The sequence below is a fragment of the Macaca nemestrina genome, chromosome 4 (assembly GCF_043159975.1).
Source record: "Macaca nemestrina isolate mMacNem1 chromosome 4, mMacNem.hap1, whole genome shotgun sequence".
NCBI lineage: Eukaryota > Metazoa > Chordata > Mammalia > Primates > Cercopithecidae > Macaca > Macaca nemestrina.
Window position 1 is genome coordinate 129576180 of NC_092128.1, and position 24854 is coordinate 129601033.

The 24854-nt window shown below is 37.2% G+C and overlaps 1 protein-coding gene across 15 annotated transcripts in view; it reads left to right on the forward strand.

Moving 5' to 3' along the window:
• LOC139362897 (uncharacterized) overlaps window positions 1-24854 on the forward strand; it is a 96436-nt gene that overhangs the window by 34272 nt on the left and 37310 nt on the right. For 5 of the 15 annotated variants that reach the window (XR_011622470.1, XR_011622471.1, XR_011622468.1 and 2 more), the window contains exons 2-3: window positions 715-886; window positions 14177-17595. Coding sequence is in view for 6 of the 15 variants with exons in the window: in XM_071095248.1 (XP_070951349.1) it covers window positions 715-886; window positions 8945-9123 (351 nt within the window). In the remaining 9 variants the exon portion in view is untranslated. Of the gene's footprint in view, window positions 1-2; window positions 478-714; window positions 887-8944; window positions 9381-14176; window positions 17598-24389; window positions 24490-24854 lie in introns of those variants that run through there. The other 10 variants (XR_011622463.1, XM_071095249.1, XM_071095250.1 and 7 more) reach the window with 6 other exon arrangements.

Consider the following 24854-nt stretch of genomic DNA (forward strand, 5'->3'; position numbering starts at 1 on the left):
TGACACTTCCATTTCAAGGTCACCTAAATTTAGCTCTATCTCTCTGAGCTGTCACAAATCCGCCTATGCTCCTCAGGAGCGCCCCTTGGACCTTGGGCTGGCTGCATGGCCCACGCCTGGGTCAGGCCTCTCACAGGGACGCTCCTGCCACTGTAATAAAGCGGAGAAAATGTCACAGGGAAAAGGCCTGACCCTGCTGCATCCAGTCAGGAAACAGCCATAGAGAAGGCAACCCCTAAGTCGCTTTGGGAGCCGCATCCATCACTTCTCTGCCCCCTACCCAGGCTGGTTCCTAGGCCTTGGGGTCCTAGTGTGGACCTCCCAGCCGTAATTAATGCAGGTGCAGGACCAGAGGGCCCCTTGGTCCCTCCCAACACATGAGGCAAGTTTGTGTGGTGAGGTCATGAACAGTGTCTACATTTTCTCTGTGAATAGGCCTCCCTTGGAAAATCTTTTTTAAAAATTCTTATTAATAAGGTAATTCATTATGATTTTTGAAAAAAATAAATGTTTAAAAATGTTCTGCATACATGTTAATGTAGGGTTAGGCCATCCGAAAGACAAAGCAAACCTCGACATTAAGTCATGGGCTAGGATTCTACAAATGAGAAAAATCTTTTATTAATCCTTTTAAAATATCCCTTTGGACCACTATTAATAATTTGCTGGTGGAGCTTAACCGTGGTAATTCCCTTAATTCATTTTCCCATTTAGTTTTTCAGATTAACTCTAAGTACTCCACGACTGCATGCTTCGGAAGCTGTTATAGGCACAGCCTCAGATCTGTGCAGGGCGGATGCACAAGAGCAGAATCTCCGTGGACGTCTTTCTGGAGCATCAATTTTACTGCAAGATTTTGAAGAAACACATTTAATTGATTTCCAAGGTAAGAAATTAAACCTCGAAAACTAGACTGGAAAGTCATCTGCGCCTGACATAACAGACTTTCTTCAGAAGAAAATTCTAAGGAGAACATATTTTCCGTTATTATAAATGGTACAAATGAGAAATCATAGCAAGTTACCTGAAAATGCTGCCCTGGCAGTTTCCTAAATCACCATATGGCCTGGGTATGGTTTTAGGTATATTTTCTTTTTGGGGTGTGTTCACCTTTTGGATATAAAAATTGGGTTTTTTGACCACATCTTTCAAGTTTTCTGCTCTTAGTAGTTTATTTACTTTTGTGCCATATTTAATTTTTCTGTGTCTTCCTCTCCTTCTCAGACTCAGTTGTTCCACAAGTCTCTAAAGGCTCTGTTCATTTTCTTCGAACTTGTTTCATGTTGGATGATTTCTATTGCTGTCTTCTGTTTCTACTCTGTGGATAAGCTCAAGGGTGTGTGTGTGTGTGTGTGTGTTTTCCATTTCATTATTTTTCTATTTGGTTCTTTTTATAATTTTCATTTCTCTGCTGAGGTTCCACATCGGATAATTCATTATGAGAATATTTTCCTTTACCCTCATGAACATACTCATAGGAGCTGATTTTAAATCCTTGTCTGCTGATCTGATTACATCATCTTGCTTTTTATCTTGTGTATACATTTTCATCTTTCTTCACACATTTCATGAATTTTAATGTGTTCTATGAGTTTCTGGTAGTTATAGATACTCTAAATTCTGCTGTATTCTTTTGAAGAATATTGTTATTATTTGAAGAAGGAGTTAATTTGGATTCAAACTGCAATACCTATCTCTCCTGCAGTAGGCACAGCTGAAATCCTCATTCAGTTCTTACACACGTATGTATTTTATATAGATGTGTGTTTCTATGTAACTGTATATAATATATTATGCAGATGTTTTCACTGTTACATGTGAGAGTGTTAGTTCAACAACCTTCTCCAGTATTGCTGGAAGCCAGAACCTTAGTTTTGTTTGCTTACTGGATTTTATATAAATGAAATAATATAGTATGGATACTTTTGTATCTACTTTCTTTTATGCATCATTTTATTTGTGATATTCATCCTTGCTGTTGCAGATAGCTGTAATTTGTTCATTTTAAAAAGCATTTTTTACACTGTGGTAAAACATACATAAAATCAACCACTTGAACCATTTTTCAGTGTGAAGTGTGGAGGAATTAAGCACATTCACATTGTTTTGCAACCACCATCCTCATCCATAGGAAACATTTTTTATTGTGCAAAACTGACTCTCTGTACTCATTAAACAACAGCTCCCAGTTACCCTCCCTCTAGCCCCTGGGAACCACTCTTATAATTAGTGTTTCTATGAATTTAATTACTCTAAATACCTCATGTGAGTGGAATCATACAGTGTTTGTCATTTTGTGACTGGTTTATTGTACTTAGCACAGTGTCCTTAAGATTCATCTATGTGGTAGCATGTGTCAGAATTTTCTTACTTTTGCTAAGTGAATAATATTCCACTGCATGTAAAAACCACATTTTGTTTACCTATTTATTTATTGATGTTGAGGATTCAAGGAAAGCTTTGGTTGCTTTCACGTTTTGGCTATTGTGAATAATGCTGCTAGGAACCAGTGTATGTATATCTCTTTGTGTGCCTGCTTTCATATCTTTTGAGTATATCCCAGAAGCAAGATTGCTGGATCATAGGGTAATTATATGTGTAATTTTTTTGTTTGTTTGGTTTCTTTTTGTTTGTTTTTCCAAGACAGAGTCTTGCTCTAAGGCTCAGGCTGGAGAGCAATGGCATGATCTCAGCTCACTGCGATCCTCTGCCTCCCAGGTTCAAGCAATTCTTCTGCCTCAGCCTCCTGAGTAACCGGGATTACAGGCGTGCACCACCACACCTGGCTAATTTTTTTGTATTTTTATTAGAGACATGGTTTCACCATGTTGGCCAGGCTGGTCTCAAACTCCTGACCTTGTGATCCACCCACCTTGGCCTCTCAAAGTGCTGGGATTACAGGTGTGAGCCGCCACGCCTGGCCTATATATGTAATGTTTTTAGGGACCACCATACTGATTTTCATGGCAGGTGTGGCATTGTACATGCCCACCAGTAGTTTACTAGGTTTCTAATCACTCCACATCCTCATCAACACTGTTATTTTCTATTTTTTGATAGTAGCTATCCTAATGGATGTGAAGTGATAGCTCATTGTAGGCTTGATTTGCATTTTACTAATGATTAGTTCTCTTGAGTATTTTTTCATATGCTTTTTGGCCATTTTACACCTTCTTTAAGAAATGTCTATTCACGTCCTTTGCCCATTTTTGAATGATAGTCTGTTTTTTTGTTGTTGTTGTTGTTGAGTTATAGCAGTTCTTTATATATTCCAGATATTAATCTCTTATCAGATGTATCATATGCAAATATTTTCCCGTGCTGTGCATTGCTTTGTAATATTGTTGATAATGTCATTTAATTTGTAAAACTTTAATTTTATTTCATAAAGTCCAATTTGTCTATATTTTTCTCTTGTTGCTTGTGCTTTGGGTGTCCTATCCCAGAAATCATTGCCAAATACAGTGCCAAGATGTTTTCTACCTGTATTTTCTTCAAGAATTTTGTAGTTTAAGCTCTTACATTCAGATCTTTGATCCATTTTTATTTGTTTATAGTGTAGGGTAAAGAGCCAAATGCATAATTTTGCATGTGGATATCCAATTTCCCCAGCACCAATTGTTGTAAAGACAGTCCTTTCCCATTCAATGATCTTTACATCCCCATCAAATATCATTTGACCATATAAATGAGGGGTTATTTATAAGCTGTTTGCTATTCTGTTTGTCCATATGTGTGTCTCTATGCCAGTACCACACTATTTTGGAACTCGGTGGTAAGTTTTGAAAGAGTAAGTATGAATTTTCTCACAGTGCTCTTCTTTTTCAAGATTGTTTTGACTATTCAGGGTCCCTTGAGATTCCATATGAAATTTAGGCAGGATTTCTCTATTACTGCAAAAGAGTCTTTGGGATTTTTACCTTCTTGGTTACTTCCAAAGGATTTTATTCTTTTGGATGCTATTGTAAATGGGATCGTTTGCTTAGTTTCCTTTTCAGATTATTCATTATTACTGTGTAGAAACACAAGTGATTTTTATATGTTGATTTTATATGCTGCTACTCTGCTGAATTTGTTTATCAGTTGTAATATGTTTTGTGTGTATGTATTAAATCTCTAGAGTTTTCCGCATAAAATTGTATGATCTGTAAGCAGGGTTCATTTTACCTCTACCTTTCCAATTTGGATGCAGTTTATTTCTTTGTAATTCTTAATTGCTCTGACTGGAACTTTTAATACTATGGAGAATAGAAATGGCAAAAGGAGGCACATTTGCCTTGTTCCTGAGCTTGGAGGAAAACCTTTCTGTCTTTTACCCTGAAGGACATTGTTTGCTCTTGGTTTTTAATATATGGATTTCACAATGATAGTGTTTTTTTTTTTGTTTTGTTTTTTAATCCTAATTTGTTGAGTGTTTTCACCATGAAAAGATTTTGAATTTTACAAAATACTTTTTTCTGCATCCAAGTGATTTTTTTTTTTTTTTTTTTTTTGAGACGGAGTCTCGCTCTGTTGCCCAGGCTGGAGTGCAGTGGCCGGATCTCGGCTCACTGCAAGCTCTGCCTCCTGGGTTCACGCCATTCTCCTGCCTCAGCCTCCCCGGTAGCTGGGACTACAGGCGCCCGCCACCTCGCCCGGCTAGTTTTTTGTATTTTTTAGTAGAGACGGGGTTTCACCGTGTCAGCCAGGATGGTCTCGATCTCCTGACCTCGTGATCCGCCCGCCTCGGCCTCCCAAAGTGCTGGGATTGCAGGCTTGAGCCACCGCACCCGGCCGATTATTTTTTTCTTTATTTTTAATGTGTATGTGTTGACCAATTTTCATGTGTAAAAACATTCATATGCCAAAACAGGCTTGCATTCTAAGAATAAACCCACTTGGTCCTAGTGTATAATTTTTCTAATACACTGCTGAGTTTTGTTTGCTCTAATTTTGCTGAGGAGTTTTGTATCAACGTTTCTTTAGGAAGAATTAATTTGTAGTTTTCTGTAGTATCTTTGTCTGGCTTTGATATAGGATAGTGCCGGCATCATGGAATGGGTTTAAAACTGATCTCTCTCTCTCTCTTTTTTTTTTTTTTTTTTTTTTGACAGAGTCTCGCTCTGTCACTCAAGCTGGAGTGCAGTGTCATGATCTTGGTTCACTGCAACCTCCACCTCCCAGGTTCAGGCAATTCTCCTGCTTCCACCTACTGAGTAGCTGAGATTACAGGCGCCCACCACCACCCTGGCTAATTTTTGTATTTTTAGTAGAGATGGGGTTTCACCATGTTGGCCAGGCTTGTCCTGAACTCCTAACTTCAGGTGATCCATCTGCCTCAGCCTCCCAAAGTGCTGGGATTACAGGCATGAGCCACTGTGCCCGGCCTCCTTTTCTTTTTCTTTTCTGTTGACTTCTACCACTTTGCTATTTGTGTTTGGTATACCTTACAGCTTTTTGCTTGATATTTTCTACATTACTTTCTTCTTTTATGTTTGGTTGGTTTCTTTTAGTGAAACATTTTAACTTTTATTTTTCTTTGTGTATATTCTATTGCTTTTCTTTGTGATTACCATAATGGGGATGACATTTAACATCTGAATTTATTTATTTTAATTGCTACATGATACTATATTCAATTATGTAAACACAGTATAATTTTTAATTCTGTTATACATTTGATAGTCCTCATTGGGATACTTAATATACTTTTTCTTTTAGATAAGTATTAAGATTACATAAACGTTGAGTGGAAAGTACAGAGTTTCCATGTATTCTCTCCCCCTACCCAGCTTCTCCTCTATTATTAACATCTTGCATCAGTGTGGTGCATTTGTTTACTGTTAATGAACTAATATAGAAAAGTTGTTATTGGGTGGGAAGGGGGTGAGGAATAAAAGACTACAAAGTGGATGCAGTGTATACTGCTAGGGTGACGGGTACACCAAAATCTCACAAATCACCACTAAAAACGTACATCTCCAAACACCACCTGTTTTCCAATAACCTATGGAAATACATTTTAAACAAGGAAAGTACTATTAACTAAAATCCATAGTTTGCATTAGGATTCATGTTTTCTGTTTTACATTCTATGGATTTTGACAAAAGCATAATGATATAACACATATTCACCATCACTACATTATAAAGAATAGTTTTATTGTGTTAAAATATTCCCTGTCCTCCACCTATTCACGACTCCCTTCTTCCCCTCAAACTTCTGGAAACCACAGATCTTTTTTCCCTCTGCATGCTTTTGCCTTGCACAGAATGTCAAATGGTTGGAATCATATAGTATGTAGCCTTTTCAGACTGGCTTCTTTCACTTAGCCATGTGCATTTAAGGTTCTTTATGTCTTTTCAAGGCTGGACAGCTCATTTCTTTATCAGTGAATGATGTTCTGTTGTATGGTTGCACCAGAGTTAGTTTATCCTTTCACCTATTGAAAGGGATCTTAGTCTGTTGCATGTTTTGGCAATTACATATGAAGCCACTCTAAATTTTCATGTACGGATTTTTGTGTAGATGCAAGTTTTCACCTCTTTTGAATGAAGGCCAGTAAGTGTGATTGCTGGATTGTATGTAAGTGTATATTTAGCTCTGTAAGAAACTGGCAAACTGTCTTCCAAACTGGTCATAGCACTTTGCATATTCACCAGCAATAAATGAGAGCTCTTGTTACTCTACATCATCACCAGCATTTAGTGTAGTGAGTGTTTGGAATTTTAGCTGTATCAATATGTGTGTGGCAGTATGTCATTGTTATTTTAAATTTTAATGCCCTAGTGGTATATGGTGCTGAGCATCTTTTTGCCTGCTTATTTGCCATGCTTATATGTTCTTTAGGAAGGTATATTTTTGGACCTTTTGCTATTTTATATTGGGTTGTTAATTTCTTATTCTTGAGTTTTAAGAGTATTTTTTCTTTTTGCATATTTTGGATACCAGTCTTTTGTTAGTTATGTGTTTTGCAAATCGTTCCTCCCATTCTGTGACTTGTCTTTTTATTCTTTTAACAGTGTCTTTTGCAGTGAAGAAATGTTATTTTTAATATAGTTCAACTTAGCAGTTTTTTCTTTCACCAGTTATGTTTTTGGTGCTGTATTAAAGGAGGCAAACCCAAGGTAATTGAGATTCTGCTCTATGTTATCTTCCAGGAGTGTTGTAGTTTTTCATTTTATATAGGTCTGTGATCCATTTTGAGTAATTTTTTAAAAATTATAAAGTCTGGGTTTGGGGATTTTTTCCCCTTTTTTTCATCATGCATGTGGATGTCCAGTTTTTCCAGGACTGTTTGTTGAAAAATCATTTTTTCTTAATCGAATTGCCTTTGCTGTTTCCTCAAAGGTAAGCTGACTATATTTGTGTGGGTCAGTTTCTGAGCTTTCTCTTTTTTTTCCATTGATCTGTTTCTTTAGTCTTTGACCATTACCACATTGCTTTCATTGCTGTAGCTTTACAGCAGTTCTTAAAGTTGGATAGTGTCATTCCTTTCACTGTTCTTTTAAATATTTTCTTGACTATTCTTGGTCCTTTGCCTTTCCATATAAACTCTATAATCAGTTTGTCAATATACACAAACTAAGTTTGTGTAATTTTGATTGGGATTGCATTGAATATGTTGATGAAGTTGGGAAATACTGATATGATATTTTAACAAGGTTTAATCTTTCTATTCTTGAATGTGGATTATCACTCTAGTTATTTAGATCTTTGACATTTTAAAACACAGTTTTCTTCATATAGATCTTACATTAATTTTGTTAGATTCGTAACTATTTTATGGTTATTAGTGCTAGTGTAAACATCATTGTGTTTTTAATTAAAAATTCTCATTATATTACTAATACGTAGAAAAGCAATTGATGGTTTTATATTAATCTTGCATTCTGCAAAGTTGCTATAAGCTGATTATAATTGGTTATTCTAAGAGTTTTGTTTTGTGATCCTTTGGGATTTCTGCATAGACAATTATATCATCTGTGAAAAAAGGCAGTTTTAGTTTTTCTTTTCCAATCTATGTACCTTTTCTTTTTTTGTCTTATTGCATTAACTAGGCCTTATAGTATGATGTTGTATAAAAATGGTGACAGGAGATATATTTGCCTTGCTCCTGATCTTAGCAGTAAGGCAGCTAGTGTTTCAGCATTTAGTATGAACATAGATGCAGAGTTTTTGTAGATATTCTGGGGAGGCTTAGGCAGGAGAATCGCTTGAACTCTGGAGGTGGAGGTTGCAGTGAGCTGAGATGGCACCACCACACTCGGGCCACAGAGAGACTCCGTCTAAAAAAAAAAAAAAAAAAAAAATGGCAAGTGGCACATTTTCACAGACCAGAAGAGTGGAATTGTAACAAGCACTCTGATAGAAAATCATAGTTCTTTCCTGAAACTGTCTTTTAAAAATACTGGGATTTCCAGAAAAGAAAAAAAAGATATAATAGGTTATAAATTCATTGGAGAAGAGAGAAAATAAACAATCCCCAGAAGTAAATTGTCAGCCAGTTTCAAAGTAAAATGTAGACACATTATGCTTGCTCTTTCTGAATAATTTTGCAGCCCAGGGGAATAGGAGCTTCTGTCACTGCAGAACCAGGGTCACCTGTGGAAAGTCCCTGGTGAAGCCAGATCCTTTCCAGCCTGTTCCTCAGGCCCAGCAGTAATGAGTTCTTCCTCCAAGTCATTCAGCTGGCTGGCAGCAAACCCTGATAATATGTGGGATGGTAGTTGCTTTTGACCATAGATTTTAATAGAAATTCTTGATGAAAAGTCTTCAAGACTTACAAGCGTGACCCTCACTTCAGTCAGTCAGTCTGCCCCAGAGGTCCTTGATTCAACATATAGAAATGGGCATTTTGAGCATGTTCTTAAGGCTGAGGTGCCGCCCTATGGCATAGCCTCATTCTGGAAGAAGCCCAAGTCCCACCCTGAGCTCTCTGTCTCCCATATCTGGTCTTATCAGGAAGGAGAGAAGCCCAGAGACCCCTGCACTTGGGGATCAGCCATAGGAGCTGCTTCCTGGGTGGGGAGATGGGAGCTAGCAGCTCAGAATGGGGCCATAAGGTAAGTTCCAAACAGCTCTGTCACAGAGAGTGTCAGCAGAACTTTGTGACATCAATTGCAAAGAGAGGGAGCATGTGAAGGACAAAGCCCTGAATGATGACATAGCCCATTCTGGGAAAAGGAAGAAATTAGCATCCTGAGGCTCTCCCGCCTTATTACCCAATTGCACTTACTCTCAGAGGCTCCTGCCTGAAATATAGACATTATTCCCCCTAAAAGTTTAACCCAGAAATATGTGTGAGTTATCATTCAAGTGCACAGAGGTCTCTACTTTCTTCCTCCTTAAATGATACTTTTGTTTGTTCTTTTTAATTTTTTTAAATGTTACTTTTAATACTAATACAGGCATCAAAATTTTTACCTCACATACAGGAGGCACAAGAAATAGGGCTTCAACACTGAGTTAATGAAAAATAATACAAGATATTCATGTTCCTTCACACCATACATTTTCAACAGCATTTTCATTGTTCTTTGGGTGTTATAACATCCATGCTTAAGCAGCCAAGCAAGCATCTCATTAATCTTTACTAATGATTCCAAGAAAAGGCAAGTATACTCCCGAACGATAGTCAAAGGATGTGAAATGTAGGGAGTGAGGGAAGAAAAGGTGGTAGTTGGAGGTTCCAACATTCAGTCAGGTTTTAATGTACTTATTTTTTTGTCCCAGTATACAATGTTATTATTTTTATTTTTGTTGGTATCTTTTTTCAGTTTTATTTTGGTTTTGATGGACAAATAGTAATTTACATATTTATTGTGTACAATGTGGTGTTTTCAGACACGCATACATTGTGCAATGATCAAATCAAGGTGACCAGCATACTCACCACTTTAAACATGCATTATTTGTTTGTATTGTAAATATTCAAAATTTAACAAACAAATGGGAAGGCAGAACATTGAAGATCAGTACAAAAAATCTTGAAAAAATCTGAGGTAATTTGCACTCAAGAGAAGTTAATATTTCTGGGGGCAATCTTAGCATGTCATACTATTTTTAAAACAAGCAAACAAAATAAATAAGTGCAACTTTAAATTTATTTATTTTTAGAAAGTTTTAAATCAAACCTATGTACTTCAATGCGATGTAGATATTCACTGTTTGCAAAATAGTTAACTTGGAAACAGTGCTTCCTTAATACATTTGCATTGCTATAAAGGAATACCTGAGGCTGAGTAATTTATAACAAAAAGAGGCTTATTTGACTTATAATTCTGTAAGCTGTAGAAAAATTATGGCACTAGCATCTGCTTCTGGTAAGGGCCTCAATAACTTCCAGTCATGATGGAAGGGAAAGGAGAGCTGATGTCACATGTGTGAGAGAAGGAGCAAGAGAGAGAGGGAAAGAAGGTGTCAGACTCTTTAACAATCAGATTTAACAGAACAGTAATAAATAGGGTAAAAAGTCACTCATTATTGCAAGGGTGCCACTAATGAGGAATCCATACCCGTGACCCAAACACCTCCCCCCAGATTTTACCTTCCACGTTGGGGATCACATTTCAACATGAGATTTAGAAAGGAGAAATATACAGACTGTGTCAACTACTAAGAAACTACATATATATTTCTGTTTGGATAATAACTATGGGAAAAGGAGTTGCGTGGCAGTGTAATCAGTCCATTTGCTTTCAAACAATTTAATCATGGCGGAAAACTTCTACTTTCCCTAAACAAAATCATAGAAAGAACTGTTTGCCTAATAGAATCATAGCTCACTGCGACCTCAAACCCCTGGGCTCAAGCATTCCTCCATTCCTCCCGCCTCAGCCTCTTGAGTAGCTTGGACCATAGGCACGTGCTCCCATGCTCGGCTAATTAACACAAACAAAAATAAATGTGTAGAGATGAGGTTTCACAATGTTTCCCAGCCTGGTCTTGAACTCCTGTGCTGCATCCCGTCACGGCCTCCCAAAGTGTTGAGATTATAGGTGTGAGCCAGTGTGCCCAGCTCCAGAGTTGTTAGTACTTAAGATACATGATGTTTTAGGTACAATTCCAAGACATTTTGTGTATATATTTAATAACAATGAGTTTAATATGTAACTCGGAGTTTCATGTAAATGAGACATTGACACCTTTATAATCATATTAGGTGACATTTAAAAGATTATAGAGGCCAGGCACAGTGGCTCATGCCTGCAATCCCAACACTTTGGGAAGCCAAGGTGACAGAATCACTTCAGGTCTGGAGTTTGAGACCAGCCAGGGCAATGGTGAGATTCCATATACAGAAAATAATGTAAAAATTACCCAGGCATACTGGCATGCACCTGTCCTAGCTACTTGGGAAGTGGAGGTGGAAGGATTGCTTCAGGCCAGGTGTTTGAGGTTACAGCGAGCCATGTCTGCACCACTCCAGCCTGGCTGACAGAATGAGAGCCCACTTCTAAAGCAAACAAAAGCCATAGAAACAACTGTTCTGGAATAAAACAAATAAATGAATATAAAAAGTGTTCAATAACTTTTAAAAGATTTGAATCATCAGGGAGACAAATAAACAGTATTTTGGGGCACTAAAAAGTAGATGAAAATAATTCCCAAGTGCCAAAGAAAATTGTTGAAAATTCCAGGGATTTAGGCTTGAAAATGTATTATTAACTCCATGAAAGCAGAAATTCTACAAGTAATATTTTCTATATATTATGAAATATAGAAACTATCAGTTAAAATGTAACCAACCAAAGAATAAAGAAAATCTGTAACAAATAATAATATCTAACCACATATTAATTTTTTTTTTTGAGATGGAGTCTTGCTCTGTCTCCAAGGCTGGAGTGCAGTGGTGCGATCTCGACTCACTGCAACCTCTACCTCCTGGGTTCAAGGGATTCTCCTGCCTCAGCCTCCTGAGTAGCTGGGATTACAGGTGTGTGCCACCACGCCCAGCTAATTTTTTGTATTTTTAGTATGGTGGGGTTTCACCTGTTGGCCAGGTTGGTCTTGAACTCCTGACATCAAGTGATTCACCCACCTTAGCCTCCCAAAGTGCTAGGATTACAGGCGTGAGCCACCATGCCCAGCCCCTACATATTAATTTTTAAAAATCTTTTAAATACCAAAGTAAGTGGGAAACCCAAATGAGATCATGTTGACAAAGTCAGAGTATTGCTAAGGAGGAAGCACCTCCTCTGGAGCCAAAGGACCTAAATTCACATGATTAATTCTACTAACATTATCTTAATATTAAAGAAAAACAATAATTCTGGCCATAAGCATGTATTATTTCATAACGTGGAGGACTGTATTTTGTTAAATTTTTGCAAAATATGAATATACATTCAAGTTTTAATAAAATTACACTGCACAAATAATTTCCATGTAAAGCAGATATTGATGGTGGAGTTCTAAATGAAGAAAATTGGAATTTCTTATGAGACATTCTGCAACAAAATATCAACGTGAAATATTTTACTTATGTATTAAATGTGAACATTTGATGCTTTAGAACAAAAATATATTTACAAATCTTATTTGATGCACACATCAAAACATACTCAGAAGTTACAAGAATTCATAACATACCCAACAAAGCTAATAGGACAAGATGGGACCTTTCCAGGACCAGAAGTAAATTAAAAGAACCCAGAGGGGTGATCAAAGTAAGAAACCAGTGCCCCCTTCAGCTACTGGATGATCACAGGGACCTCAAGGTTTTGGGAATTATTCAGCTGCCTTCTTGGAATAAACAAAGAAAAGTCTTGACTAAAGTTATTCCATGTAAAATCTCTCAAATAGAAAAACAAAATTATTTTCAAATTGTAATTTCTTATATGCTGTAAAGTACACAATAAGCTACCAAGGTGAAGGTTTAGAAGAAATTAGACATCACATAAATGTCAGATATGGAAAATGCATTTAAAATGTTTAAGTGAAGTAAATGGAAAAAAGTAGAAAATGAAAATAATGTTGACAAAGCAAAAAATTATAAACCCAGCAAGCATATTTGGAAAAGAACCAAAAAGAAATTGAACAATTGAAAATTAAGTACATTTAATGCACAATGTACTTCTAATAAAAAGATTAGAATAAGTAGAATAAATATCACCAGATCAAAAGGTAATAAAATATGAATATACCTATTAAAATAGAATAAAGATAACTTCACTAGAATATATAAATATAAATCACAAAATAATTTATAAATTTCAAAAATTTAAAACCAGAAACAAATTCTTAAATGCATTATTGTACTATCACAAAAATATATAAAAATACTATTCAGCATAAGTAACATTCAAACTATAACATACTAAAGAAAAGAAAAAATCATAAAAGCTCTGATAAAGAAGAAAGAGGCTGGGCACGATGGCTCATGTCTGTAATCCCAGCACCTTGGGAGGCTGAGGAGGGTGGATCACCTTAGGTCAGGAGTTCGAGACCAGCCTGGCCAACATGGTGAAACGCTGTCTCTACTAAAAATACAAAAATTAGCCAGGTGTGATGGCAGGCTCCTGTAATCCCAGCTACTTAGGAGGCTGAGACTTGAGCCTGGTAGGCGGAGGTTGCAGTGAGCCGAGATTGTGCCATTGTATTCCAGCCTGGGTGACAAGAGTAAAACTCTGTCCGCACGTCCCCCCCACACCCCGCCAAAAAAAGAAAGAACTGACAAAAGTAAGTACAAAATCTCCAAAGCCAGAAAACAGACAAGTAGTGCTGAGAGAAATTATTACTGTTCTTATAATTGAATATCTAGCTAAAATATGTTTAGTGAATAAGAGTAACTAAAAGTAACCTAAAGTATTTTTAGAAGTAAAAAAAAAAGTAATACATTGGTAGATTTTATAAACATCAGGAGCTTCTTAAGAGTATACCTTAAGAAGACAGAAAAGTTTCCTTCTATAAAGTTCACAGAATTGAAATTAGATGTAAGAAACTTCTAAAACATGTGGGACATCAAGTCATTGTGGAGATCAAACTTAAAAAAAAACCACCCAAGTTTTTGGCAGTATCAGTTTCAAAATTCTTTAGATATAATACAAGTATAATTTTACACATTTTAATTAAATAAATAAATTATCTGCTCCTCGAGTAATTTAACTGATGGCAGAAAAACCCATTTTTCAGAGAATTATTTCTGTTATCAATTTTTTGAAATCTATGACACTTCTGTTGTATATTTTCCAGAATATTTATTATTCTTCTGTCTGTACTGAGGAGCACCAAAGAACTGATCATGGCACAGACATTCACCACAAGACGCGGAACTCGCCAGGGGATTGGGCCAGATGCCCATAACATTGCAGAGGAGAATGAGATGATGAAGTCCACCCAGGACATGACCACAAAGAAACTTACCAGCAGCAGTACGGTCTGGGTGGCTTTTTTTTTTTTTCAGGGGAAGCTCCTGGGGAAAAGCCACAGCTGCGAAGGTGGTGGGATCGCCTCTGATGCCTGAATAAGAGAATCACCATGTAGGCACTTGAGAGCAACCAGCATTATTCCTACAAGAAAGACATCCCTGGATATTGTCAGAATAAAAATCATGCCCCTGAAAATGAAGCCCATGGGGTAAATTGAGCATGCGTATCTATATTCAGCACATGTGTCTGGGTCACATTGGAAGCAGCTACAGTGTAGAAGATCCTGTTACTACTGAAAGTTGAGGAACCATAAGAAGAAGGAAACACGGATAATGTAATTTGCGGATTTATGTTTAAATCTTGCCAACCAGGAGGTGCTGGAGCTGGTGGTGATGGCCTGGAACATGCTCAGGAGGCAGGTGGTGCAGATGGAGAGGCCCCGCATCACCCTGCTCAGGTAGAAAAGTGCCTTACACTTGAAGTCCCTCTGGAAGTTTAATGACTCCAACAGGTTTGGAGACCCCAATAATAGTGCAGTGAAGAACTTCACTATGTGGATGAGGGACAAGTGACAAGTGGTCAGGTCAGTGGGTTTTAGTCTGTGATTTAGAAGGAGAGAAAAGATGCAAAGTAGAAGGAGGAAGCTGTTGGCTGAGATTCCAACAGCAACTTGTAAAACTGAGCAGTTTTTAATAAGATAAATGGGAAGTATGCACATTGTAGTGGCAAGGAGGAAACAGTTGTGTATCTGAAAAAAGATTAGGCATTATCAGTGTTAAGTCTATACTCAAAATTATCACAAACATAATCATTTTTATTTCTCCCAATTGATTAACACTTATGATGTGAAATAAATTAGAAAATTCTGCTTCAGCATTTTTATACAAGTATTTCTTTATACACACACACACTATATATATACAATGTCAGCATTAATTTTAGTCTTCCCACTGTGATTCTGGTGATTTAAGAATATTTTCTTAGTAAATACTGAAGTTTATCGTAGCCATAGGAAGTCTTGCACAGGAATAATTTTTTTAATTGGCAAAAGTAATTTTGTCTATTTATGTGGTACAATGTCATGTTTTGATCTATAGAAAGATCCAGTCAAGCTAATTAATATATTTATCACCTCACCAACTTGCTAAACACCTATTCTTTTAGGTATTAAAATATACAGTAAATTATTAACTGTGGTTACCATGCTTTGCAATAGATCACCAAATGTATTTCCTCAGTCTAACTGAAACTTACACCCTTTAGTCAACATCTTTCCTTTACGCAATTCCACCCCTATCCCAGCCTCTGGTAATCACCTTTCTCCTCTTTCTATCACTTCAACATCTTTAGCTTCCACATACTGAAATCATACAGTATTTGTCTTTCTGTGCTTGGCTTATTTCACTTAAATCCACTTATATCACTTAAATCCACTGATAATCTCATAGGAACATGATTATAGATAACATGACATTATACTTTTGTTCCTTTCAAGATTCTCTCCTGGTCCTCTTAGCATAATGTCCTCCAGTTTCATCCATGTTGTGCAAATAAAATGATAATTGTAATCCAGTGGCCTCAGGGTCCTAGCTAGAATATAAAACCCACTGTGGAAAAGAGAAAAATGTCTCCTCTGACTGACCTAGTCAGGTATAGTACTCTGCCCTTCAGGTGATACAGCCCTGCACCAGGGTACCTGGCATTGGAATCAGAATACAGGCTGAATTTTAGCACTTATTTCTTCCACTTATTTCATCAGTTATGTTTAGAGAGGGCAGAAAGAAGCCATCCATTCAAGCAACACTGAGGGTTAGGATGTGCACTGCCTTTCATAAGACAGCTTATTTACACATGGACTCCTAGGCTCCTGTGGCGGTGTTTTCTGCCATCCCAAATCCTTGGTCTCCTCTGTTCCTTCTACTCAAGAGATACTGGATCTCACACACTCAGCAATTGAGTACTGGCTTTTTAGACACTACCATTTGGTTTTGCTTTTGTACCACCCGCCAATTACATCTGTGTTAAAAATAACCCTAACTTTCAACTTAATGTTTATTACGATGGTCATAGTTTTGGTCCAGTTACTTAACCAAACACTATCTTGTGTTAAAGTGGTGATTTTTTTTTTTCTAATAAACCAAAGGATCTTTCACTTGACTATGAGATCAGGCTAATTGGTTTTTTTTCTGAAGTATCTGTCTCACATTTTATTTTTGATGCTCTAGCAAACAGTCTCACCTTGGACACCTGCCCTGCAGGCTTTTAACATCTGCCATTATGTCTTCTTGCTGTCTTCAACCCAGTCCACTCTATAATCAGCTGCTGTCACTATGCTATCATTAATACATCTTGGTGACTTTTTAGGTCTTGATTTGTTTGCCCCTCCAGAAGCATTTAAAATTTTTAAAAATATTTTTTACTCCTGTTAGAAAGGAAAATAAAAACCCTGCCAATCCAGAGTCCTGTACCAATAAAATCTATCTATGAAAAATAGAGAACAATTACATTACAGGTAAACAAATAAAAAACAACTGAGGCAATGTGTTGCTAACAGACTCACATTGCAAGAATCATTAAGTGAAGCTGAGTGCAAGTATCCCCAGATAGTAATTTGAATTCATACAAAAACACAAAAAGTGCTGGAATATGTAATAATGTAATTTTTAAAAATAAATACATTTTAAATTTTCATTTTTTAAATTTTTAGATCTAAAGTGAATCTTTTATAGACACCATAAGTTTGAACACATTTTAAATCCCTTTAGCTAATTCTGTATTTTGATCAAGAATTTTACTCCATGTGTATTTAAAGAAATTTATGAAGTTATAGACTTACTATTGCCATTTTGTTAAATATTTTCTCTGTTACTCATAGCTATCTTGTTATTCTTTTTCTCTTATTTCTTCCTTTTTGTTTCATTGATTTTTGTTGTGACATGTTTTGATTAATTTTATTCTCTTCGGGTACTATTTTTGTAGTTACCGTGGACACTACATAAAATATCTTAAAGTTTCAGCAATCTGTTTTGAACTGGCAACAACCTAAGTTCAACTGAATACAAAAATTATTTGTCTTTGCATCTCTTCTCAACTTTATGTTATCAATGTCGCAAATTATATATTTTTATATTGTATATTCATTATCAGATAATTCTAATATTTGTGCTTTTATTTTGCAAATTCTACAGAAATATTGAAAGTGTTTTATGCACCATCAGTATGACAATAAAGAATTCTGTATTTGTGTATGTTTATACTTTTGCCAGAGAACTATACATATACATATGTTATATATACTTACTACATATAGTAATTATATATAGTATATATCTATATAACTATATATAGTATATCTAGAACTATATATAGTATATAGTATATAGTATATAGTATATCTAGAACTATATATAGTATACAGAACTATATATAATATATACTATGTAGTATATACTATATAGAGAACTATATATAGTATATAGAACTATATAGTATATACTATGTATAGAACTATAGTATATACTATATAGAGAACTCTATGAACTCTATATACTATATACAGAGAAGTTCTATATAGTATATAGAACTCTATATAGTATATACTATACATAGAGCTCTATATAGTATATAGTATACACTATACATATAAAACTCTATATACAGTATGCACTATACATATAGGACTGTATACAGTATATACTATTCATAGAGCTCTATATAGTATATAGTATACACTATACATATAGAACTCTATATACAGTATGCACTATACATATAGGACTGTATACAGTATACACTATACATATAGGACTCTGTATACAGTATACACTATACATATAGAACTCTGTATACAGTATACACTACATATAGAACTCTGTGTACAGTATACACTATACATATAGAACTCTATATACAGTATGCACTATATGTATAGGACTGTATACAGTATACACTATACATATAGGACTGTATACAGTATACACTATACATATAGAACTCTGTATACAGTATACACTACATATAGAACTCTGTGTACAGTATACACTATACAGTATACACTACACTATACATATAGAACTCTGTATACAGTATACACTATACATATAGAACTCTATAAAATAGTTTACAATATACACACTATGTAGAACTCTATAGTATACAGTATACACACTATATAGAACTCTATAGTATACAGTATGCATGCTATATAGAACTCTATAGTATACAGTATACACGCTATATAGAACTCTATAGTATACAATATACACACTATATAGAACTCTATATAGTATACAGTATACACGCTATATAGAACTACATATATATAAATTCATATATATATATATATATATATATATATATTTTTTTTTTTTTTTTTGAGACGGAGTCTCACTCTGTCGCCCAGGCTGCAGTGCAGTGACATGATCTCAGCTCACTGCAAGCGCCGCCTCCCGGGTTCATGCCATTCTCCTGCCTCAGCCTCCTGAGTAGCTAGGACTACAGGTGCCCGCCACCACGCCTGGCTAATTTTTTGTATTTTTAGTAGAGATGGGGTTTCACCGTGTTAGCCAGGATGGTCTCGATCTGCTGACCTCGTGATCCATCCATCTCGGCCTCCCAAAGTGCTGAGATTACAGGCATGAGTCACCGCGCCCAGCCCGAATTTTTTTTTCTTTTTTTCTTTTTTCTTTTTTTTGAGAGTAGTTTTGCCCTTGTTGTCCAGGCTAGCATGCAACGGTGCAATCTCGGTTCACTGCAACCTCCGCCTCCTGGGTTCAGGCGATTCTCCTGCCTCAGCCTCCCAGGTAACTGGGACTACAGGCATGTACACCACACCTGGCTAATTTTGTATTTTTAGTAGAGAGGGTGTTTCACTATGTTGGCCAGGCTGGTCTCGAACTCCTGACCTCAGGTGATCAGCCCGCCTTGGCCTCCCAAAGTGCTGGGATTACAGGCATCAGCCACCGAGCCTGGTGAGTACAATATATTTTTATATAATTTTGTATTTATTTCTAGCATCATTTTATTTTTTCAATGGAAGAAACTAGTATTTCTTATAGGATATGTTTCGTGGTGATAAACTTTTTGCAGCTTTTGTTCATCTTGCAGTTATTATTGTTCCCTTATTTTGAAGGACAATTTCATTTGATCTAATATTCTTAATTGGTGGTGTTCAGTATTTCAGCACTTAGACTATATCGCTCAACTCTTTCTGGCTTGCAAGGGTCCTGCTGATAAATCCATTGATAATCTCATAGGAGCATGGTTATAGATAACATGTCATTATACTCTTGCTCCTTTCAAGATTCTCTCCTTGTCTGCAACTCTTGAAAGTTTGACTCTTATGATGTTTCTTGTTGTAGGTGTGTTTATGTGTATCCTAGTCGGAGTTCATTGAGCTTCCTGAATTTTTATGTCTGTTTTCTTCTGCAAATTTGACAATTTATTAGACATTATTTCTTTTTGTATTCTTCAGTTCTACAATCTGTTTTTTTTTTTTTTTGTAGTTTTTATGACTTGGTTGATATTCTTTCCTGAATTCATTTATTTGTCTATATTTTTGATAAGTATTAGTATTATTCGTATGATAGTATCATTAAGGATTATAAAGATGTATATTTTGAATTTTTGTTGGGCAATTTATGCATCTTCATTTTTAGGTTTGGTATCTGGAGATTTGTTTTGTTCTTTTATTTAGGCCATAGTTCCCTGATTCTTTGCATGCCTTGTGATCTTTTGTTGAGAATTGGCCACTTTAAAAATTCCATGTCATGATATTTATGGAGTGACTTTGTTCACAAGAAGTGTGACACCAGTCAGCTGGGCTATAGATTCTGGAGTTCTCTGAAACCTGTTTAAGAATGTGTTTTCTTTGAAATTGTGTGTTTATTTTCCAATTAAAAAGTTTGGCCCAGGTTTCTTCTTCATGACCCATAATTTCTTGCTATCTCTGTGGTAGGTACATGGTACTGCAGAAACAATCATTTACCTTTGGTCTCAGCAGGTCTAAGTATAAACCGCCATTCCCTTTAGCACTCTGTGAGGGGAGAAAAAGAGGCAGTCTTTGGACAGTGCCCCCTAAAAAGCCAAGAATGTAAACATGTTTTACTCTTTGATATCAGTTCTGAGGGAGAACCCAGTAGTTGGAGTTTCTTCTATTTGTACCATACTGTATTAAGGAGAAGATAGGGCCATGGTGGGCAAATATAACAAGCTTTCTTTCCTCTTCTACATGTTTCTTTTCAGCATTGTGCTCACCTGCGGTGTTTTAAATTCTTAACTGGTTTTGATCATTCTCACATAGGCAATTTGGTCAACATATTGTTAAACTCATATAGCAATGGAGGAATGAGAGCCAGTGGTTTTCTATTCTGCCATCTTGGTGATGTTCTCACTTTATATGATTTTTATATTAGCTTTGTAAAGTATACTCCCCTGAATCTAGTTAGTAGAATAATTTATCATGTTTATTTTTCCAATGATTTCTTCTCGTTACAATCAAGGCCTTTTGCCAGAGCAATGGATACATTCATTTGAAAAAGTGATACTGGCTGTGGCCATGAGAATTTACTCTTAAGGAAAATCTGGGAAAATTTGTGTGAACGTTAAGGGCAGAGAGAATGTTATTATAGATAACCAATGTGCAACAACTACAACAGCAAATATTTAACTGCCAAAGAAAATTAGGAATATACAGCATCTCAGAAAAAAACTTAGTTTACGTTAGCTACTTCTACAAAACCATATATGTATTTTTTTGTTTCTTTTTTTTTTTTTTTGAGATGGAGTCTTGCTCTGTCACCCAGGCTGGAGTGCAGTGGTGCGATCTCAGCTCACTGCAACCTCTGCCTCCTGGGTTCAAGCAATTCTCTGCCTTAGCCTCCCAAGTAGCTGGGATTACAGGCACTTGCCACCACACCTTGCTAATTTTTGTATTTTTAGTAGAGATGGGGTTTCACCATCTTCATCCTCGCCAGGCTGGTCTTGAACTCCTGACCTCGTGATCCACCTGCCTCACCTCCCAAACTGCTGGGATTACAGGCATGAACCACCATGCCCAACCAAAACCATATTTTTTAAAGTAAACATTAACATCAATTTTGGAAACATAACAATTGTAATGAAACTTAGAAACTCTAACCAAGGTCAAATTCTAGTAAACATTAAAGTACTAATTTTCCAGGGAATCATTACCAATGTGAGAAATGTGGGAAAGTCTTTTGCCAATGTGGAAACCTTATTTTCCATCAGAGTATACATATTCAACAGAGGCCTTACAAATGCGATGAATGTGGTGAAACTTTGAGCGAGTCCTCGAAACTTACTCAACAGCAGAGAAGTCATGTTGGAAAAAATCACATACAGATGCAGAATATGTGGGAAAGTATTCAGTCAGTCATCAAATATAAATAGACATAAGATAATTCTTATTGGAGAGAAACCATTGAAACATAAAACATATGTCAAAGCCTTTCACTGGTACTCAAACCTTACATAACACCAGAGAATCCATACACAAAGAGAAATCCTACAAACGTAATAAATGTGACAAAGCATTTAACTGCTTGTGTCTTACTCAACATCAGAAAATTAACACTAGAGAGAAACCCTAAAAATGTAAAGAATGTGGCAAACTTTTATTGTGGGCTCAAACCTTACCACACACACAAGATTTATGCTGGAGAGACATGCTGCAAGTGTAGAACATGAGGCAGAACCTTTAACTGGTGTTCACAATTTACCCAACATCAGAGAATTAATGCTGGACAGAAACCTTATACATGTAAGGAATTTGGAAAGAAGTTTGTCCATATACCTGAGAGAACACTACAGTATTTGTATTGGAGAAACGCTTTACAAATGTTGGTAAAATGAAAAGTCAGTAGTAAAACCATTAACGTTTTCTCACATCTTACTCAGCAGAGAATTTGTATAGTAGAGAACACCTACAAATGTAATAAACATGGAAAAAACTTTGTCTAAAATGTACATCTGAGGAAACATCAGAGTTCATACTGAAAAAAAATCTACAGGTGCAATAAATGTGGAAAAGTATTCAGTCAAAAATCAAGTCTAAATTCAAATAAAAGGAATTACCTGGCCAATTGCGGTGGCTCACATCTGTAATCCCAGCATTTTGGGAGGCCGAGGTGGGCAGATCACAAGGTCAGGAGATCGAGACCATCGTGGCTAACATGGTGAAACCCCCGTCTTGACTAAAAATTAAAAAAAAAAAAAAATTAGCCAGGCGTCGTGGCGGGTGCCCGTAGTCCTAGCTACTTGGGAGGCTGAGGCAGGAGAATGGCGTGAACCCAGGAGGCGGAGCTTGCAGTGAGCCGAGATCATGCCACTGCACTCCAACCTGGGCGACAAAGTGAGACTCCATCTCAAAAAAAAAAAAAGGAATGACCCTAGGAAGAACAAGGCTACTAACAGTTTCACAGTTTCCTTGAGCCTTGTGTTTTGGAGTGGCCAGTATGTCGATAGCACAAGAATCATAAAACAGAATTCTAGAATCAGGATCTCCTCTACCCTTCCCTGGGGGCCTCTGACATATGACAGGTAACTGGGTTAGAGAATAGAAGCTAACTGGGTGTGGTGGCTCACACCTGTAGTCCCAGCTACTTGGGAGACTGAGGCAGGAGACTCACTTGAGGCCAGGAGTTTAAGACCAACCTGGGCAATATAGTAAGACCCCATCTCTAAAAATTTTTTACATTAGCCAGCTGCAGTGGTACACACCTGGAGTCCCAGCTACTCAGAAATCTGAGGCAGGAGAACCACTTGAGGTCAGTAGTTCAAGACCAGCCTGGGCAATAGTGAGACCCCACCTCTAAATATTTTTTTTTAATTACCCGGGAGTGGTGGTATTCACATCTGTAGTCCTAGTTACCTAGGAGGCTAAGAGGGGAGAATCACTTGAGTCTAGGAGGTCAGGCCTGCACTGGGCTATGATCGCACCACTAAATTCCAGACAGAGTTACAGAGGGAAACCCTATCTCTAACAAAAAATATTTTTTTGAAAAAAGAGAAAGAGTAGGAGTCAGCAAGGGAACCTGAGGACAAAAGATAGATGATACCAGGGTCTTCAAGAGCTGTGATCATAAGAACAATCAGCATCTGTCACATTCAGCGTGCACACTGGGACACATCACATTTTTTAAAAAATTTGCCAGACGTAGTTGCTCATACCTGCAATCCCAGCACTTTGGGAGGCTGAGGCACGCGGATCACCTGAGGTCAGGAGTTCAAAACCAGCCTGGCCAACATGGTGAAACCTTGTCTCTACTAAAAATACAAAAATTAGCTGGACATGGTGGCACGTGCCTGTAGTCCCAGCTACATGGGAAGCTGAAACAGGAGAATTGCTTGAACCCAGGAGGTGAAGGTTGCAGTCAGCTTAGATTGTGCCACTGTACTCTAGCCTGGGCAACAGAGTGAGACTCCATCTCAAAAAAAATTTTTTTTTAATCAAAATATTTTATTTTGTTTTGGTTTGGTTTGGTTTTGAGACGGGGTGTCATTCTGTCACCCAGGCTGGAGTACAGTAGTGCAATCATAGCTCACTGCCATCTCCAACCCCTCGACACAAGTGATCCTCTTGCCCCAGCCTCCCAAGTAGTTGAGGCTACCGGGGCGTACCACCATGCCTGGCTAACTCACATGTTTTGAGCCTACCCACTGTGCTCCATTTCTTAACATTCGTAACCTATAAAACAATTTTCACACCTGTTGTCTCAGCATGACGTCATGATAAATCTGACATCAATCCTATGAAACAGAGAAAAAGGTACCACTGACCTTTTTCTGATGAACCAATAGAGGCCCAGAAGAAACAAGTGACTTATGACCCCAACAGTTAAAATCACCATTTAAGCTGCTCAAGATGTTGTGTGTCCGCAAGTCTCGGCCGACGGTGAATCTCTGCTCTCCCTGTCACAAGTTGGGCAGGCGAGGACTGGAGGACCCGCTTCCAAGAGGGCTTCCTCCCTCTCACGTGTGGTGCCTCAGTACTCTCCTTGGCCTCCATCATTCTACAGGTGCCACATCTTCCAGGCCTCTCCACTCGGACTTTTTCCTAATGGTGAACACACTTCTAAGGCAGATGGCTCCCAAGAGGCAGGAACTGGAAGCTGCCAGGTGAGCAAAGAGCTATGCCTGATCTGACCCAGAGTCATTTTCTGTACTCTCTTTATTAAAGTAGTGACAAGGCCTGCTTGGGGTCAAAGGGATGGACACTCTTCACTTCCTGATAAGGTAAAATCAGGCTGAGAGATTATCCTGGTCACCTTTGCTCAATGTCTGGACTTTGATTTCCAAAATTCCATTTCCTAGTGCTTCCCGACAAATGACACTTTTTTTTTTTTTTTTTTTTTTTAAAGACTGGGGTCTTGCTCTATCATCCAGACTGAATTGCGGTGGCTCACGCCTATAATCCCCGCACTTTGGGAGGCTGAAGTGGGCGAATCGCCTGAGGTCAGGAGTTTGAGACCAGCCTGGTCAAC